The sequence below is a fragment of the Sarcophilus harrisii genome, chromosome 2, assembly GCF_902635505.1.
Source record: "Sarcophilus harrisii chromosome 2, mSarHar1.11, whole genome shotgun sequence".
Lineage (NCBI taxonomy): Eukaryota > Metazoa > Chordata > Mammalia > Dasyuromorphia > Dasyuridae > Sarcophilus > Sarcophilus harrisii.
Genome location: NC_045427.1, coordinates 569,721,959 through 569,742,763, shown reverse-complemented (window position 1 = coordinate 569,742,763; position 20,805 = coordinate 569,721,959). Strand labels below are relative to the sequence as shown.

The 20,805-nt window shown below is 37.0% G+C and overlaps 1 protein-coding gene across 1 annotated transcript in view; it reads right to left on the bottom strand.

Annotated features, from left to right (window-relative positions):
* Nucleotides 1–20,805, bottom strand: part of HABP2 (hyaluronan binding protein 2) — a 54,454-nt gene that overhangs the window by 24,513 nt on the left and 9,136 nt on the right. Inside the window, exons 2-3 of the mRNA XM_031955872.1 lie at nt 10,381–10,420; nt 469–573 (exon numbers count right to left, since the gene is read on the bottom strand). Of these exons, the coding sequence (XP_031811732.1) occupies nt 469–573; nt 10,381–10,420 (145 nt within the window). The remainder of the gene's footprint in view (nt 1–468; nt 574–10,380; nt 10,421–20,805) is intronic.

The following is a 20,805-nucleotide window of genomic DNA, read 5'->3' as shown; positions in this document are numbered from 1 at the left end:
ACTATAGCATGCTTCCTTTTGTCTTCTCCCTTGGGTCCCACCACCACAATGCAGTTACAGCCTCTTCTGCTGTGACCTGTATAAGAGGCTATGCTGTGATAAAAGATAAAAATATGATTGACTTTGTGGTCCAGCAGTCAGCATTCTAATGAGTTCTAATCCTTATTTACTATTAACCAACATAATGATTTTAATATAACCACCTTGGCCAGACTTCACTTTCCTCATTGATGAAAATGAGGGTGTTAATGAGATAAATAATTTCCATATCCCTTCAAGTGATTCTATAACTCTCAAAGGAAGAAAAATCCTAAATATAACACTATCTAAATAATTCTTTTGACATTTTGGAGACGATATGTGTGATGATGAGGAGAGATAGTCTAAAGAGAACACAGATCCAAGTATATCCTCTCTTTCCTCCCAAGTATCCCATCTATCATATTCCAAATAAGATGATTTCCTTACCATTTTCTATAAAGGTCCAATCAATATACTCTTCATAATCAGATATATTATTTATTTCATGGTCATAATATTCAGCACTATATTCATAGTCATAAGGAGTCCAATCTACATCAGGTGAGAGGATTAAAGAGAAATTGTTAGACCACAGAGGTGTAACATTTTATTGTATTTATAGAATGAATATCTTTACAACATTAGCATAATATATTGTTTTCAGCTTTTGGTCCCTAAAAATTTTACCTGAATTCAAGGTACTCTTTGGGGCATCATTATTTCAAAATCTCTGACCGAAACTCCTATTCAACATATTCTTATATACCAAATAATATTTTATACAACAAATCATTAGTAAAAGGCATTTATTAAAATAGTAGCAAAGTAAATAAGAAAAAAAATATCTCTTGTCCAGAAGAACACATTCTCTTACAGACTCTCATGGTACCATTGGAAGAGAAGAAACTTAAGAATCTCACAACCACTCTCCTAGAATTACATGCTAGTTGTAATTTTTCTTTGTCTCCAGAGTTGAGACTTGCTACTTCCCTACAGAGCTCCTGATGGCTATCTGCTGGGTAGCTTCCTCTTCTAAGGTGGTATTTACTGCTTCTTTGATGAATTACTTCTAGACTATTTCTCTGCTCTTCTTCTGCTGCTGCTCTGTGCCAGCTCTCTGACCAATATCAACTATTAAAAGACTTTTTTCCATAGAGAGAGGGTTTACAACTCTTTGGGGGTCAGTTAATAACTATTTTAGCTCTTTTTTTTGATTCATAAGCATAGCTACACCTAGCCAGGAACATTGAGAATTACCTAGATAAAATCTGTCTTAGCTTTTTTCTCACTAGAGGCTTCTCTAAACCTGACTGATATTTGATGTAAGAAGTATCTCAGGTACATAACATTCCAACTGTAAATTTTTTGAGGAACAAATAGCCTATAACTGTACATAAATTTCTATCCTCCTTTTACTTCTTATCCACCTGATGAAATAATGACTAAAATAGATAATGCTTGTCCTTCTTACTCTGTAAGGACAGGGGAATTTGAGCTGATTGTTTAATTTTCAATGTGAGTATTTATACCTCAGAAATTGACAATGACTACAGGTAAGGACTTGATTCTTACATATGTGTGTTGTTGATTATCTAGACAAAAAGTTTTGTAAAAAACATGAATAGTGGAGATTAAATTTAAAATGTATTGTGTGTGTATGTATATATATATTCCCCTCCTTCTTCCCCTAGAGATCTAGTTGTTAAACATTGACCAGCACGCTCTTGGGCAAGAGGCAACAGAGCAGAGAGGTACTATTAGCTTTTTTTTGGTAGTTGGTTCAGAGAAGCGAGATTTATTGAAGAGCAGCTAGGTGGTACCATAGAGCACAGAGCACTGGTCCTGGAATCTGAAAGACTCAAATTCCTGAGTTCAAATATGGCCTTAGACACTAATTGTGTGACCTTGAGTACTTAACCCTGTCTGCCTCAGTTTCCTTATCTGTAAAGTGAGCTGGATAAGAAAATGACAAACCACTCCAATGTCTTTGAAAACAAAAACCCAAAATGGGTCATGAAGTATCAACAAAAACTGAAAAATGATTGTATATCAACATCTCAAAGTGGCAGAGGAAGATTTAGACCCTGTCTTTTCCTTGTCTTTGCAAGTAGATTAAGATTTCTTAAAAGGCCTCTATGATCGACTTCAGTTTCAATGCCAAAGAAATCCCTTGCTCTTTTGTCTATTATGGACTATATTCTATTTGGAAGCAAAAAATGTCCATACTTATACTTTTTATACTCATCCATATATATACTTCCAACCTAAAATTTTGAAAGCCACAAAAGACAATCTTGCAGATGTTTATGGACCTTGAAGATTGGAGGGCACAGGATATAATAGAACTCAGAGCCCTGGCCCACACTTGAGGTCAGCAATAAATACTGAAAGCTTCCAATAGCCAGTGACAATAGGGGCTTAGACTTGGGGAACAACAGGAGACAGGAGGAAGAAGTTTTGTATATGGAGAAAGTTGAGTTGACTTCCTTGCCTTCAGATGGTATTCCAGCCACCAGCAATAATTCTATTAAAAAGTTCTCCAGATATATATGATAATGAGGAGAAAGAAAATGCAGATAGCAAACTTGAAAACGCTCTTCTACAGAACTGGTCTGATGGCTTAGTGGATAACTATCTCTGACTGATCATCAATTGCCATTATCTTAGCTTCCTCAGTCATTCCATTGTAGTCCTTATCTCTTTGGCTTTTGAAAAGAAATCTACTTTTGTAAAATGATTTTTGTATTTCATATTAAAATAGAACTAGTCCTTTATTTCTTTTTGAATACACCAACTCTGGTTCCTTTCCAAAATTTCACCTCATTTATCACAATGTCAAGACAAGACTCCCTTTCCTGGCTTATTATCTTACAGGAACTGAATTTCTACAATATGAAAGTGCTTTTGGAGCACACCTAGCCAGGGATAAGGATCTCAGCTGAAGATAAGACCATTGTCTTCCTGGAGCAAATCAAGTTTCCTTCCATCTATGGAGACAAAGAAAATAAAGAAAGAAGGAGAAAAAAAAATTTTTTTTCTTCCAAGTTTGACATGCAAGATCTCATTCTGGTCTTGGGTGGGTAGGGAGGGGCTGTGGGTAGGGAACAGTAGAGAAACGGCTTTGGTAATGAGAAGATTGGATCATTTATTTATTTATTTCCCCTTAGAGAACTGCCTTTCTCTCCCCTCCCCCTTTTCAGCAGGTGTTTTTAGATAATTACTTTTCCAGGTGTTTAAGTCATTTCCTGAATAACTGCAGCACAATGGTGCATAGTTTCTCAGCTTCTTTGTAGGTGTTGAAAAATGGAAGAAAACCACATGTCTAAGAAAGATGGTTAAGGTACTGTCTTTCTTGGGAATGGGAGGGATGATAGAAATGAACCTTTGCATGTCTTTCCAGTACTAGGAAAAACAAAACATTAAACAAGAGCCATTTGATTGCATGCTTTTTTTTTTTTTTTTTTTTTTTTTTTCTCTCCATTGTACTTTGAGTTCTGTAGGCAGGGAATATATCTTATTTGTCTTTTTTCTTTTGCTCAAAGAAAGAGTCTTATACATATTAGGGATTCAATTACCTTTTGTTGAATTTAATGAAATTGAAGGGATTCTAAGTTAAATGAGTCACCAGTATGATATGGCAGCTCCCTTACCTCTCCAAAAACTAGTGCTACCTTAGGCTGCATTGGAAAACATAGTTTATAAAAATAGGAGGAAGATAGTTTATAACAGTAGTCTCACTGTATTTTTTTCCTGGTGAGAGCATGTGTAGACCAGACTTCAGATATTGACAATAAACTGAATAATGTTAAATAAAAGTTCAGAGGATGGCAAATGGAATAAAGACCTTAAATCCATGTCCTATGAGAAGTGGCTAAAGCAAGGAGAGGTTCTTAACTTGATGAAGAGAAGACTCAGGGTAGACCATAATAATCTTTGAATATAGAAGAAAATTAGACTTGTTCCATTTTTGCCCTAAAAGATGAAAACTAGGAATAATGGATAGAACTTTCAGAACTTTTCAGATTTTAGATCAAATCAAAAGTAGATTTGATTTAAGAAGAAAAAACATTACAACTTCCTTACAATTAAGGAAATGTGATGTTGTGAAAGGTAGTAGGTATCTATCTCCTCAAAGAGATTTTCAAGCAGAAGTTGAATAACCACTTGTTGGGTATGTTATAGTGGGTTTTTTTTCTAGTAGGAATTTTTTTTTCTATCTAGTCTTCATGATTGCCAAAATTTCTTTCAACTCTGAATTCCATGATTTTGAATTGTAGTAATGTCTAAGTGCTGTAGTATATGTAGCAAAGGAAAGAATTAATGTTGTCTCTGAATAATCATAAAGTAATTTACAGGAGAAATACTCCTTTCTAAAGAATTTTGCTAAATAGAAATATTCTAAACTCTCCTCCTCTTCAAGAACGTGGCTTCCACCATTATTGAAATGGACGGAATCAATTGGGGAAGTGGGTCCCAGATCACCAAAGCAGGAAGAGGGAATGATGATGTAGGGATGTACTTCCAAACAGAACTAAGTCATTTTGGGTTGATTGGGGCTCAGGATATAAGGAAGAGAAATAAGTAAGGATAGGGAAGGGGACACCAACAATGTACTCCATTTTGGAAATGTTGAATTGGGTTATTCATGGGGATCTTTGTTTGTTAAACTGAATATCCACTGAAAATGGAGTAGCCATCTTGTGTTATTTCTGTGTTATTATGTCTCAGGGATAAAATACCAAAGAGTTTGACATTTAATTTAAAATGCAACATGCTACTATGATAATAATACCTATCTCACAGCCCATGGTAAAGCTCGAATATTTTGTAAACATTTAAGTGTTTATTGTGTTTTTAACACAATAGTATATATAGTATACTACATATAGTATGTAAAAATATATAGCATATAGTATTTATACTATAAACAATATTTATACTGTTTATTATGATAATAACAAAATGATTATATTTGATACTCATAATTGCCCATGAAGTAAGGAGGAGGGAGGGTTCTGACTAAAGATGAGAAGATTGAGGCACAAAAGCTAAATAATGTTTAAGATGATAACAGCTCATTAATGACAATTGTGGATCCTGAACTTTAGTCTTTCTATTTGCAGATCTGTGCCTTCCACTGCTCCATTTTTATTTCAGTTTGACAGAAATCAGCAAGTTTTAGGAAACATCAGGAGTTGAGGATTTTTGTTCAATCAGAGGCTGAAGGCCTTTGGACCAGGCTTAGAGTGGTCTGTATCCAGGGTCTTCCCCCCCAAAGCTCTGAGTTACTGCAAAGAGGGTTTTGCAGCTGCTCTGGTTAAAGAGATTGCCAGATGTGTGAAATGAAATCAAAATCCCTGGTATCACGTCCCTGTTGGCATCATCAATCATCATGGCACAGAAACCTCCTCAGAGGGCCTACACCAAAACACAGTTCTGTCTGATTGCATTTGACATTTTGAGTCCAGCTGACAGGGTTCTCTCTGTGGAGATCCTCTCTGGCAGGCAGTGGGATGGCTGATGGATGGGCTCAGCACACATTTCAGGAGAGAGCCAAGCTTTGAAAAGGCACCTCCGTAGCCCTGGTAGCTGACAATGTCACCTGCTTTGGTTAGATCCACAAAGACCTGAGTTGTTTGCCTTAAAACTTTCTTCTCCAAGGGCTAGGTAATGAAACAGGGTGCTCTTCTGGGTCTTAAAACCATACTGTGCTGCCCAAGGGGACCAAGGAGTAAGAAAAAGGGCACCAAGTCTGGAGTTTGAAATGTGGATCCTATTCCTGTCTCTCCAACTTACTACTTCTTATTTGTATAACCTTTGGCAAATCACTTCCTTGGTTTCCTTATTTGTAAGATTAGGAAAGGAAATATAAATAAGGTATATTTCTGCTTTATATCTTAGAACAGGGGTTCTTAACTTGGAATCTGTGAACTTTAAAAAATAGATGTATTTTAGTAATAGTTCAGAAAAATTAATTTCCTTTGAAATATTATGTATTTTATATATTTAAAAACACTATTTTCAGAAGAGGTCCATGAACTTTACCAGATGGACAAATAGGTCAGGGACACAAAATAAATTAAGTCCTCGTGGGTCGGTTGTTTAATTCTTGGCTATTTTTTGGCTATATAATTCTTTGAAAAATAGTTAAAATGATAATAATTATCATTTCTATTACAATTTAAGGTTTGTAAAGCATTTTGTATATGGCATTTCATTTGAGCCTCACTATAGATAAGGTAGGTGACATTATGATCCCCTCACTTCTCATACCTTTGGAGACTTAGAGTCCAGTTGTTCTGGGACCCGGGTAGGGGGTGAAAAGGGGGAAAGCAATGGGATTGTCCTCTGTGTCAATATATATGCCCCTCCTATCCTGCCATTCTACTCCCTACATCTTGTATCTCTCATGCCCTCAGAGATGTCCTCGGTATTCTTCCTACAAACTATCTTCTGCATTTCACTGTATCAGTCCCTTTTTGAACAAGTAAATTTAACCCTGGAGCAGTGTGGGTTAGTTAGGCACTGAGCTTTGGTTTTGATGCCATTTTTTCTATCAAACTGCCCCAACTTCCCAAAGCTAAAGTTTTCTCTTTAATCTCAAATTTTCAGTTATTTATCCAAGTTTCTCTTTTGCCTCCATCTTACATTTGCTTGCATTTTGCTTCTTGTTGATATGGGGTACTGTCCTCAGTACAAAGCAACATTGGCTACATTACTTAATGCAGAGACTGTTATTTTCATTTATGAAGCTCTCACCTTGAATATAAAATCACAGTGGGTGCTTAATAAATTCTGGTTGATAGAGACTGTATAGTATAGGGTATCTGGAGTTTGGAGTTAAAAACCAAGGGATTCAAGTCCTACCCATGACATACTGAGGCTGTGTGATCCTAAGTTAGTCAACCAGGATCCTGATGATTCTCTAAAGCAATCACATCAATAACAAACATTTATGAAATGTTTACTGTGTGCCAGTCATCAGCTGTAGAGATGTGTTGATATACATTAATTTAGGGAATTCCTCAACAGAAGCTCCCATAATGATAAAATCAGAAGTTTTGTCCAAACAGAAATGCATTGAATTTAATCAAATGATCATTTGTTAATTGTTTTTTTAAAGTAAAGAATTGAAAATGTCTTTGAAAAAGTCTTCTTGTGCAAAAAAAAAAGTCTTCTTGTACGAAAAGATGGATTATCCTCCAAGATTCAGTGATTCATACAGTTCATCCCAATTCTTTTTTTCCCCCTGAGGCAAGCCCCAATTGAGTGACTTGCCCAGGGTCACCCAGCCAGGAAGTGTTAAGTGTATGAGACCAGATTTGAACTCGGGTCCTCCTGATTTCAAGGCTGGTGCTCTATCCACTGCAGCACCTAGTTGCCCCCAGTTCATTCCATTTCTTAACAAGAGAGTCATAACTAACCATTATGATATTTTGGATATATTTTAAAAATATGTGCAAGGTTAACAGCAAGAAAAGTAGTTTCAATAGACATTGATCAATACCTAATACACTATACCATGATGAGGTTGAAATGAGTTCATGATTTAGACATAAAAGCACATATTATACTATAAGCAAATTAGAAGAACAAAGGATAATCTACCTTTCAGATCTGTGGAGAAAGAAGGAATAAGAGAAAGGTAGAGCGGAGGCAGAAGAAGGGAAGTGGAAAATAGGAAGAAAACGGAGATAGGGAAGGGGAATGAAAGATTATGAGAATACTAAGCACCTAAGGGAAAATGAGACTTAGAGAGCAAGTTCCAAAGAAGAACTAGAGTATATTACGAAATATAAAAGGGATAATTTTGATATTAAATTAAAAAGTTTTTGTACAAACAAAACCAATGCAGTCAAGTTTATAAGGGAAACAGAAAACTGGGGAAAAAATATACATCCAAGGGTTATAATAAAGTTCTCATTTCTAAAATATATAGAAAATTGAATCAAATTTATAAGAATACAAGAATACAATCTCCACTTGATAATTGGTCAAACGATATGAATAATTTTCAGATGAAGATATTAAAACCATTTTTAGTCATATGAAAAAAATGTTCTGAATCACTATTGCTCAAAGAAATGCAAATTATTTACATACCTCTCAGATTGGCTAAGATGACAAGAAAAAATCATGATAAATATTGGAGGAGACTGGGAAAACTGGGACACTAATACATTGCTGGTGGAGTTGTGAACTGATCCAATCATTTTGGACAACAGCTTGAAACTTTGCCCAAAGGGCTATTAAACTGTGCATACCCTTTGATCCAGCAGTGTCTATTTGACCTGTATCTCAAAGAGATCATAAAAAAAGGAAAGGACCCACATATGCAAAAATGTATGCAGGAGCCCTTTTTGTAATGGTAAGGAACTGGAAACTGAATGGATGCCCATCATTTGGAGAATGGCTGAGTGTTATGGAATATCATTTTCTATAAGAAATGATCAGGAGGATGATTTCAGAAAGGCCTGGAGAAACTTGCATGAATTGATGCTAAATGATATGAGTAGAACTAGGAAAACATTCAGGATTATATAATGATCAATTCTGATATATAAGGTTCTTTTCAACAGCAAGGTTGGATTCAGGCCAGTTCCAATGGACTTCATGATGAAAAGATTCATCTGCACCCTCTCTCTGGGTGCAATCCTATGGGGATTGAGTGTGGATCACAAAATAGTATTTTTACTGGTTTTGTAGTTATTTGCTTGCATTTTGTTTTCTTTCTCATTTTTTTTCTCCTTTTGATCTGATTTTTCTTGTGCATCATGAATATTGTGGAAATATGTATAGAAGAATTGCACATATTTAACATATATTGGATTATTTGGTGTTTAGGGGAGGAGGTGGGGGAAAGGGAGGGAGAAAAATTTGGAACACAAGGTTTGCAAGGGTGAATGAATTTTAAAAAACTATTTTTGCATGTGTTTTGAAAATAAAAAGCCATTATTTTTTTTAAAAAGTGATTTCAAATAAAAAAAAAAAGAAACTCAGTTCCTCCTCTTGAGAGGAGAGGAAGAGATACAGAATCACATCAGGGAAAAGTGTTCATCCTGAATGCTTCCAGTAGTAGGGGGATCCAGGGACACAAAATTCCTTCTGGGGGAAAAACTGGGTTCTACCCAGTGAAGAGGAGACAGATAACATTGAGATATGACATTCATCAGCAGAGAGTTTGAGATGTCATGAAACAGTTGCTATGGTGGGACAGGGTGGGATTATTCCTGGAAAGGAATTTATCTCTGTTGGGATGAGGTGGGGAGGGGAGGAGGGTAAAAGAAATGTATCATTAACTACTTATGCTTGCTAACTCAATGCTAAACTTAATTGTTTCTATCCTATTAAAAGCTACTATCTATAGGCATTTTCTAAATTTGGATAGGGCTGAGGTGGAAGGGTGAGGTGGGGTATGTAAATCCTGGCTGTCTTATCCTGCTTGGGGCTTTCTCTATTTTTTTTTTTTTTTTTTTTTTTTTTTTTTTTATATTGAGAGCCTACTATGTGCAAAGTCCTATGTAAACACACAATAGAATGTATTGATTTCATCTCGAAAACAGTACAAATTCTAACAAAGCTACTCAGAATAATATACTGTTTTTTTCCTGGCACTTTGTATTTTTGGCATCAGTTCAGACTCATAAGCTTACTGAACTTCAAACTACATTACTCAGGGGATAAAAATCTCCTTTCTCAAAGCCTATTGACAAAAGTTTGGATGCTCATACATTGTGCAGATGCCTGATTCTCTGGCGTGTGGGCTGAATGCCGCAATGGAGCAGCATGTGGAAAGATGTGGCTTTCTCTGATGGGAACAATCACTGGAGAGTATTCTCTTTGGAGCTTTTCTCATCAAGTTGAACAGGAGGCCTCCTGCCACCTAAATGGGGCTTTTAGCTCAGTGGGACTGAACTTAGTAAAGCTTTTCCTGATAGTAGACCTTGATAAGGGAAAGGTAGAGCGGAGGCAGAAGAAGGGAAGTGGAAAATAGGAAGAAAAAGGAGATAGGGAAAGGGAATGAAAGATTATGAGAATACTAAGCACCTAAGGGAAAATGAGACTTGGAGAGCAAGGAGTCTTTAAAAAGTGAGGGAATAAAGTTCATCTATTTTACAAAAATACATATAGCTGGGCATGAGTAAAAGCTGGCTGGTGGAGTAGTCTCTGCTTTAAAGTTTTACTATTTCTGTTTTGGTCTTCTAAAGACTAGGAAAAATTCACTAACAAATAAATAGATGAACAAACAAACAAATAAATAATCTAGTTGTTTTCTTCTATTCAGTGTTCCGTTCTTATAATAAAGATGAACATTTTTGAAATGAGCACAGGCAAATCAGCAATAGAAAACACACTTACCTTTGTCGATACTTGCTAGTGGCGAGGTCAAGGAGAAAAACTGCAAAACAGACAAAAGCTAATGTTTTTGAGTTCTTTGTTAGGTACAGAAAAACATAGCCCTACCTTAGGGTAAACTTTCTAGGGAGCAATTTTCCATTGAAGTCAAGTGAAACCCTGGGTAAACCTCTACTAGATGAGATTTTAGTGTTAATTTAGATGAGGAAATGTGGGTCATTTTATAGAGGAACCCAGCCAAGAATGCCTTATTGTATTCATTTATCTATTCAAATCTGAATTATGCCTCCAGATAATCAGAGCATCTCTTCTGTCTCTTCCTACCTCCAACATAGATACATCTGTTTTTCACCTTTTATACATTTCATTTGATTAACACTTTAAAATCAGTTTTTATTATTATCTTTTGTATTTTATTTTCCAAAGTATCCCTCCCATTTTTTCTCCCTTGCAGTGTCATCCCTTATAACAAAGGAAAAAACCAGTTTAGAGTATATTTTAAAAGTCTGACATTATAACCAATATTTCACACCCACAGACTCATTCTTGCCTCTACAGAGAAGGGGTAAAAAGGAGACTGCTTTCCTATATCTCTTCTCTGTTGCCAAGCATGCTCACTATAATTCTGAAGCATGCAATTTTCAAATGTTTTATTGTTACTCTTCGATTTACAATGTTGTAGTCATGGTGAATTTTGTTTTCCTTGTGCTTACTTCATTTTGTATCAGTTCATATAAGTCTTCTCATGATTCTCTGAATTCTTAATATTCATTGTTCCTTACAGCACAGTTGTAACCCATTATAGTAATATATCTATTTAGTTTGTTTAGTCAATAGGCAGCTATGTGTCCCTGTGGATAGAATTCTGGATCCGGAGTCACTTACTAATTGTATGACCCTCATCATTTAATTTCATGCCTCAATTTTATCTATAAAATGAGGATAATAATAATACTCATCTCCCAGGGTTGCTGTGAGGATCAAATGAAATAATTATAAAGTACTTAGCACAGTACCTGGGCATAGTAAGTTCTAAATTAAACCTGAGCTCTTACTATTATTATTAATTGATAGGCACCTGTTTTATTTCCAGTTCTTTCCTACTACAAAAAGTTTTGCTATAAATATTTTCCTTTTTCCAACTCCCTTTGGGAAGATGCCCAACAGTGGATCTCTAGATCTTGGAATATGCACTTTTTAGTCACTTTCTTATCATAACTTGAAATTACTTTTTAGAACTGGATCTTTCTACAATTCCAACTGTATATTACTGGGCCCACCATAATACCTCCAGCATTGGTTATTACCAAATTTTAGTTGTTTTTGTCAATTTTCTGGATCTGAGGTGAAAACTCAGTATTGTTTTGATTTGCATTTTTCTTATTGGAGTGATTTGATGGTCCTTTAGGTTGCTTTCTTTTGTTGGTTGGTTGGTTGGTTTTCCTAGTTCTGCTTTCAAAATTATACAGAACATGTCAGCCCAAGAAAACCCAGGGGGCATCTCCTCCAACCCTTATCTTGAAGCACAAATAGTCTCTAGAGCATCCATAACAAGGAGTCATCAGCCTCTAATTTTCTCATATGCTCTGGGATGAATAGCTATTATTTTTAATGATTTCTTGTGTTTGAGTTTTATCTCTCCATCTATGTGGTAAGCTTTGTGAAGGCACAGGTTACTTCCTGTATTTCTTTTTATCCACCACAGTCTCTACGTTAACATCGTCTGGACCAGGAATCTGTGAGCCAATGATAATATACTTACATAGTATATTATGGTACAATAACATATTATATTATAGTATATGTATATATATATATACACTATAGTATATATATAGTATATATATACACTATAGTATAGTATAACAATATAGTATATTATAGTATATAGTATATCTTTCGGTATGATGTCTCATCATTGTCATTATCTTGAGTGAAATTATTAATTGTATCTATAATTTGCTGCTTCACCCAATCATTCTTTAAGATGAGATTGTTTAGTTTCCAATTACTTTTTGGTCTATTTCCCCCTAACTTTTTGTTGAATGTAGTTTTTATTGCATCATGATCTGAAAAGAAAGCATTTACTATTTCTGCTTTCTTGCATTTAATTTTGAGGTCTTTATGTCCTAATATATGGTCAATTTTTGAATAGGTTCCATGAACTGCTGAGAAGAAAGTATATTCTCTTCTATCTCCATTCAATTTTCTCCAAAGATCCAACATACCTAATTTTTCTAATATTATATTTACTTCTTTAATTTCTTTCTTATTTGTTTTGTGGTTTGATTTGTCTAATTCTGAGAGTGCAAGGTTGAGATCTCCTACTATTACAGTTTTGTTGTCTATTTCTTCTTGCAACTCTCTTAACTTCTCCTTTAGGAAGTTGAGTGCCATACCACTTGGTGCATATATGTTTAATATTGATATTGCTTTGTTGTTTATGCTACCCTTTAGCAGGATGTAGTTTCCTTCCTTATCTCTTTTAATTAGATCAATTTTTACTTTTGCTTGATCTGAGATAAGGAATAGTATATCTTTCAATCTTAATGCCTTTTATTTTTATATTGCCTTCATTTCCAAATAAATTCTTCTGCCTTTCCTCCCTAGACAGCCATATATTGTAAGAAAGAATAATAAAGAAGAGGAAAGCAAATAAATAAAATAAGCCAAAGCATCAACCAAATCTGTCAGCATATGCAATATCTTACACCCATATACTCTCATCCCTGAAAAGAAGGAAGAGAGGTGCATTTCATAAACATTTTCAATGATATGTGGGTTCCTAGCTTACCTGACAGCCCTATTCCCTGTTGCCTTTGAAAACCAACCAGCACACCCCACTCAACTACATAGATTTACAAACCTGCCTTCCTCCATCACCATCTTATCATTACAGCACACTCTTCACCCCTTGGGGTCATGGCCAAAATTCCACTTCCCTTTCTTTTCAAGCACCTGACAAAGACATGGCTTGGCTTTGGAGTACTATTTTTCAGTGCTTAGTCCCAATCCAAAAGAGTTGTATATACTTGCCAAAATCTACTTACTCATCAATCCTGGTAATTTGACTTCTGATCTGTTCTGACTTCTCTACAGCAGTTACTTTCTCTAAATTTAGTAATCACTAAATCCAATGACTCTTTTTACCTGTCGATGGCACCATTATTTCCCTAATAATCTTAAACTCATCTTTGATTCTTCTTTCTCCCTCTACAATCCAATCAGTCATCAAAAGCCCTTCCTTTTCCATCTCTGAAATATCTTTCATATCATTTCCTCCTTTCTACTTTCTTCCCTTAGCACAGTTCAGGCCTTATTATTCTCATCTGGTATTGTAGGGCTTCCTAAATTGTTTCCCTTCCTAAAATTCTTCCCCTTTCTAACTTATTTTCTATATCATTGTCAAAATAATCTTATTATAACATGTGTTTGATGGCACCACTTAAACCTTCCCATTACGTTCAGGATAAATATAAACTCTATAACCTCTATAGGCTCTCTACAGCAGCTTACCTTTCCACTTTTGTTTTACTGCTCCTGCCTTTGATTCTTACTACTTGTGTTCTAAATCTAAACTTCCTTGAATCTCAGTTTACTCATCCATAAAAATGAGAGGGTAGGACAGCCTCTGAGCTTCCTTCCAGCTCTCAACTATGATCTTATGATCTTCTTCAAGTATTCCAACTAAATTGGACCACTGACTATATCCCAGTTCATCTCAGGAACTATCCTCTCCTGAGATACAAGACATTGAAACTTAGATATGAAGAAATCTTAGGAATTATCTATGCCAACAACCTATTTTACAGATTAGGAAACTAAACATAGAGGGAAGTGAAGATTTGAGCAATGTCACAGAGCCAGGATTTGGATTTGGGTCTTTTGACTCCAAATCCATTGTCCTTTCTATTATTTCCTACTGCTTCTACCACCATTTTGTCCATCACACTTGAAATGGACTCCTTCACAATCCTCTTACTGGACTTTTCTCTCTTCATGTCTAAGTTCAGGTGCCTCCTTCATCACCAGGAGCTTTTCCCTCCTTGAATCTCTCTGAAGCATCTTTATTTGATTTTTTCTAAGTACTTATCCATTTCCCAACTTGAGTGTTAGCATGGTTATGGTAGATCGAGAGATGACCTTAGAGTCAGCAATAGTTGGGTTCAAGTCCTGCCTCTGACACATATTAATTATAAAAATTTGGGTGAGTTGCTTAATCTCCTAATGATTCCAAACAGCTTTCTGAGACTATGTTGTAGAGAAGTCACTGATGTATATTGGAAGAGGAAATTTTTTCACCAGGAGCTCCCTGGACCAAGACAGGTCATGGGACTGAAGCAGAAGGGAAGGATTTGACCCCAAAGATCAGAGCTCAGTCAACAAAGATGAAGTAGAAGGTCAGAGAACCAGCAGTCAAGTTGATTTGTATTATAGTATTAGACAATTTGGTAATTAAGTTGTTAGATTGGTGAACACATCCAGCTTCTAACACTAAAGATGAGCAAATGACTTTAACTTGTGTTACTTTAGGCAACTCCATAAGACTTTTGTACTGTCTTAATACTGGAAGACATTTAATTGGTCTTTTTGGTTTCTGGGTCTCATCTTCCCTGACTAGTTTCTTGAAGGTACAGGCTATGTCCAATTTTTTTCATTTTTAGGGTCTTACAAAGTATCTTTCCTATAGTAAGTACTTAATAAAAGTTTATTGAATGTGACCAACAAGAATATGTGCTTGTGACACATAAGCCTGGAATGAATTCAGATGGATGATGGAAAGAGAGGGGAAACCTTTCTGTGATTCACAAAATAGAGTTAAGATGTGATAGTTAAAGAATCTTTGAAGGAGGTGGACCTCTTCACTCCTCCTCAGTCTAAACAGAGTCATGACCTATCTGTTCCATCCAACTCAGGCACATTTCAAACCAGCAAGCCAAAGTGAAGAAATATAGTATTTGCACTTGGTTGGAGAAAGAGATCAAGAGATCAGAGTCAACAGAGCTGTCCCCTTCCATAGGCAGTGCCATGACTTGCTTGGATCTTTTTTCTTCATTCCTGCTAGCTCAATCCCTCCCCAACCACTTTAGCTTGTCCCTGAGCTTGGGACCAATTCAGTCCTGGGCAGGAGAGATATAAAGATCTCCAGATGCAACAGTTGAAAACCTCTGTCTCAAATCAACTTGACTGCTGGTTCTCTGACCTTCTACTTCATCTTTGTTGACTGAGCTCTGATCTTTGGGGTCAAATCCTTCCCTTCTGCTTCAGTCCCATGATTTGAGCTCCTATATTGATTTATTTTAAGTCTGCCTTGAGACTCTACATCCTGTACCAATTCTTGTAGGACTGCCATGCTACTTGATTCTAATCCTTCCTCTCTTAGACAACCCTTGTGGTATTTGATTTGTAGACCTGTTTTATAGACTTATATACCTGGGGTCATGTAAAACATTCTCAAGTGAAAAAGGGTAATAAGTGGAAAAAATTTAAGAAGCTCTGCTCTAATGAATTCATGGACATCCATTGCCATTCACCTTAGAGTACAGGATGAGTAAGTGTTGATGAGAATGAGTGGTGGAAAGAATAGAAAAAAGATTCCAAGCATTAGGCATTCATTTAATCATTCAATCAGCCGATCATTGCACACTTATTAAACTCTGCCATGTGCCAGACATTGTGCTAGGGACCAGAGCTACAAACGCAAAACCAAGGCAGTCCCTCAACTCAAGGAAATCATAGTAGGCTGGATAAGGAGAAGGAAAGAAAGAACAGAGAAGCTTAATTTGTTGTCTGGGTGGATAATAATAATAATAATAATAACAACAACTAGCATTTATGTAGCAGAGGTTGACAAGACACCTTACATGTATTAGGTAATTTTATCTTCATAACAACCCTGGGATGTAGGTGCCATTATTTTCCCCATTTCATAAAGAAACTGAAGCACTCGCCTTGGGTCACATAATTAGCAAGTATCCTTACAAATATGGGGTAATTTTATCTGCATAACAACCCTGGGATGTGGGTGCCATTATTTTCCCCTTTTCATAAAGAAACTGAGGCAGGCAAGTGAAATCACTTGCCTTAAGTCAGGTAATTAGTAAGCATTTATCATCACCATCATTACTGAAAATGAGAATAAAATGTCTGAATGCAAGACTTCTGAGTCCGGGTCCAGCACTCAATGGAGATATTGTGCCCCGGAATCCCAAAGCAGCCAGAGGAAGATCACTGAGTGCTTCTCAAGACAGCGTATGTGGTACCCGCAGCATCTTTATCCGCTAAACCATTTTGACGGGGCCAGCCCTCCTGAGTGGCTCTAACATTTTGCAAGTTCTCCCATCGGTGAGGAACAAGCTTTCTTTCAGTCCATAGAGTTATAAAGTTGGATGGCGGTTTAGGGATCCAGCATCCTGATCTGACACACGAAGAAACAGAGACGCCCCCAAAGCAGCACAGAGCCAGGAATTGAATCCGGGCTTCCTGACTCCCGGCCCCGCGCCCTGGCCACTACGGCCCACCGCCCCCGCCGGCCCCGTCCGCCTGCATCCCGGAGCCCCGCCGGTCCTGATGCTATCTTTCGCAAGGTCAGCAGAGGGCAGGCTTGTCTTTCCCAGGAAGAGGGACCACTGTGCCTGAAGCTAAATCCAAACAAAGGGGAGCCTGCAGATGCGGGCTGGGCTTCACCTCCCATTATTCCCTCTGTAGCCAGACATCGGTGCCTGCTGTTCTCAAGGAAACCGAGTTTGCCGAATCCCGTAGGCGCATCCAGGGTTGCGTTTCAAGGGCTTTCAGGGAGAAGGCAGATGGATCCCTCCGTACTTTTCATCTACAAACTCATGAAGGGAAACAGAAAAAGGAGCAAAGCTCAGCTTCTGAATAACTTGTGACAGGCCCGCTGAGCGCCCCTCTCTGGGTACCAGCTGCAAGAAGCAGAGCAGGCCGGTGCAACGGGGCTGCCGGGAGTTCGAGCTGCGGTGCCCCGAGCGTCCTAGCCCACGGCAGGAGCCCTGGGTTCGAGCTCTGCGTGTGCCGCTGAGAGATTGCTGACGTGATGGTGGGCAAGCGGTCGAACTCCTCCGAGGCTCAGTTTCCAAATCTGTAAAATGGGGATGCTAATAACTCCCCGGAGTCAATGCATGTCAGGTGGTGCTTTGTGAATCTTAAAGTGTCAGATAAACGTCAGCTATTATGATGAGAGAAAGTATTATTGAAATATGAGCAGTTGTTACACTAAGCGCTTGTGGAGTTTGAACTAGATGACTAAAATTTCTAGAGGTTTGTCATAGTTCAGAGGAACTCCTCTTCATCCAGTTGAGATATATTTTCTCAATTTAGAGATAGAATTGCTTATCCCCCTCCACCCACCTCTTCTCTACCCCCTTAATGAAGGGAGAGTAAAAGGATTTATTAAATGCTTACTAGGTTCCAGGCACAGTAACATATAACAATCTCGGAAACAGATGCTTTTTGTATCCCCATTTAAAATACAGGAAACTGAGGCAGGCATAGATTAAAAAACATGCCAATGCTAATAATGTCTGTGGCTAGATTTGAATTAGGTCTTCCCAACCATCCCAGATATGTCCAGGGCTAGCAGCAGGAAAAGTGGATGCCCTAGGCATTGACCAACACCTAATACCCTATACCAAGATAAAGTCGAAATGAGTTCATGATTTAGACATAAAGGGTGATACTAAAAGCAAATTTAGAAGGACAAAGGATTGTCTGCCTCTCAGATCTATGAAAAAGGGATTTATGGCTAAAGAAGAACTAAAATACATTACTGAAGGCAAAATGGATAATTTTGGATTTTATTCTATTACTGGAGTGGCTTTCCATTTTCTTCTCCAGTTCACTTTACAGATGAGGAAATTGAGGCAAATAAGGTTAAATGATTTGCCCAGAGTCACACAGTTAATAAATGTCTGAGGTTGGATCCCAGGGTCCCCTCCTAAGCTTTATCTGCCTTATGATTCAAAGACCAAAAGAGATATTTATAAAGTGCTTAGCACAGTGCCTGAATTATAGTAGGCACTATATAAATGCCTCTTCCCTCCAATCCACCAATGCATTCATCTAAGCCAGGGGTGGGAACTTTTTTTTTTCTGCCAAGGGCCATTTGGATATTTATAACATCACTGAGAGGCCATATGAAATTACCAACTTAAAAACTCAAGCAGTCGGAGGTTGCTGTACCTGGCTTTCAGCTCATCGTTGCCTGTAGTTATCTTGGCAGGGTCAGAACAAATGATTTCACAGGCCTTGTACAGCCTTCTGGCCAGAAGTTTCCCACTTCTGATCTAAGCCATCAATGATAAAAAAACAATGGGGGCAGTGAGGTGGTATAGTGGTTAGAGCACTGGGCTTGGAATTAGGACGATTCATATTCATGAATTCAAATCCAGCTTCAAACACTTACTAGCTGTGTGACCCTGGGCAAGTTACTTAACTCTATATGCCTCTGTAATATTAACTGGAGGGGGAAATAGCAAAGCACTCCAGTATTGTTGTCAAGAAAATGCAAAAATAGGGTCACAAAGATCCAGACATAACTGAAAAATAACTCAGCAACAATGATAATGATAATTCAAATTTTAGTTCACATACCATTCTAAGATGCACAAATCACTCTGTATTGATCTTATTTGATCTTTACAATAATCCTCTCAGAATTCAGATGTCCAAAGGTTTAATGTACTCTGGGAAAATGATGGTAAACTATGTATCTTCCCATGTCTTCTTTAAAGGATTTGAGGGATGGCTTGGTCATAGTAAGGTTACAAAAACTAAGAAAATATGCTACCATTCCAAACTGTAGAAGATGCTAAAGAACACAATGAATGTTGTGATATTTCATCTTTAACTTTAAAAAATCCCAACTTTGTGGAGTGGCCTAAGATGTCTGGGTTGAGTCATTTAGTAAATTACAGTAATGTTTATGAAGCCAAAGTCAGTTCAATTCCCATATAAGCTGGAGAAATTCTCTATTCCACAGCTATAAATTATGCTCTAACTATAGATAGTTGGCTCTACAGTAGATGCAATGGTCCCAGAGTTCAAATGGCTTAGTATGAATCCCTACTTCTGAAAAAACAACCTGATGACTTAGAGTTATTCATGGGGACTCAGATGAAAGCAGATTGAGAGCATAGCCACCCAAAGCATGTAGTCTGTTGAGTGTGATAGAATTTTAGAGAAAATTTTCTGGGTTACATTTCTGTGAGTTGTTCCTGTTACCAATACACAGAATGTTTAAAACCCTATATTTAGTGCTGAATTTAAAAGTTTATATAGTCCCATTAAATCCTTCTCCTTTACAATGGATCCACAATTTGCTCTTCCATTCCACCTTAACTACACACAGGGATCATAATCTCCATAAGAATTCTATTTCTATGCTTAATAACTCTGGATTTCTATTTGACAGTAATCAGTTATCTTTCCACCATTTCCTATTCTCCTAAGTATGTTTTTTGTCCTAACGGTAATTTCCAGTTCTGAGGTTCCTCGTGTCCAAGGATATTCTCCCTAAGTTAATAATAACTTTCTCTATTCCCAATATCAACCTCCTGGTAAATCAGTTCAACTATAATCTTGAATTTTCTTGTTCTTTTTTGTCCTATTGCTCATCATGCCTTGCCAAACCCCAAACTGTGATTATTCCAGTTGTTCACTTCCTTCACTCCTAGTCTCATATTGTTGAAGGAAATCACAAAACTATGCAGATGAAACTGACTACAGATTTATTCCAATAATCTCAACTGGGTCTTTCCTGCACCAAAACAATCTTACTATTCCTCACTTCATGATTTCTAATCCCATTCATCACAGAAGCTGTTCCAAATGTCCTCAAACCTATAACATTCTCTTTCCTCAATCTCTCAGCCAAACATATTGGATCATATTCCAACCCCCAAATTTGGACCATTCACCAAGAGCTCCTTTTTCTTCACTTCCCATCATCTCACATCTCTGTTGTCATTCTCCATTCTGTAATGATAAAGAAATCATCTGTTTACCAAACTAACGCTTTCCCATTTTCCTTAATCTCATATCCTACAATCTTTTCCAGAAGATTGTCTTTACCATCATTCACATTTTCTTTAATTTTCAATTACTCTTTATTTCCTTGTTCTTCTCCTGCTTCCTATAAACACATCTAAGTTTTCCCCTGCCTAAAAACAAAGCAAAAGAGACAAAAAACTTAATCCTACCCTGTCCATTAACTATTATTCTATAGTTCTCAGATAAATGCCTTGAAAAAATTCTCAACCATTCTATAGAGCAATTTGAAACTATGCCCAAAGGTCATGTAAACCCTTTAACCTAGCAATATCACTATTAGGTCTACATCCCAAAAGACATTAAAAAAATAAAAAGGAAAAGAACCAATACATACAAAAATATTTATTGCAGCTCTTTCCT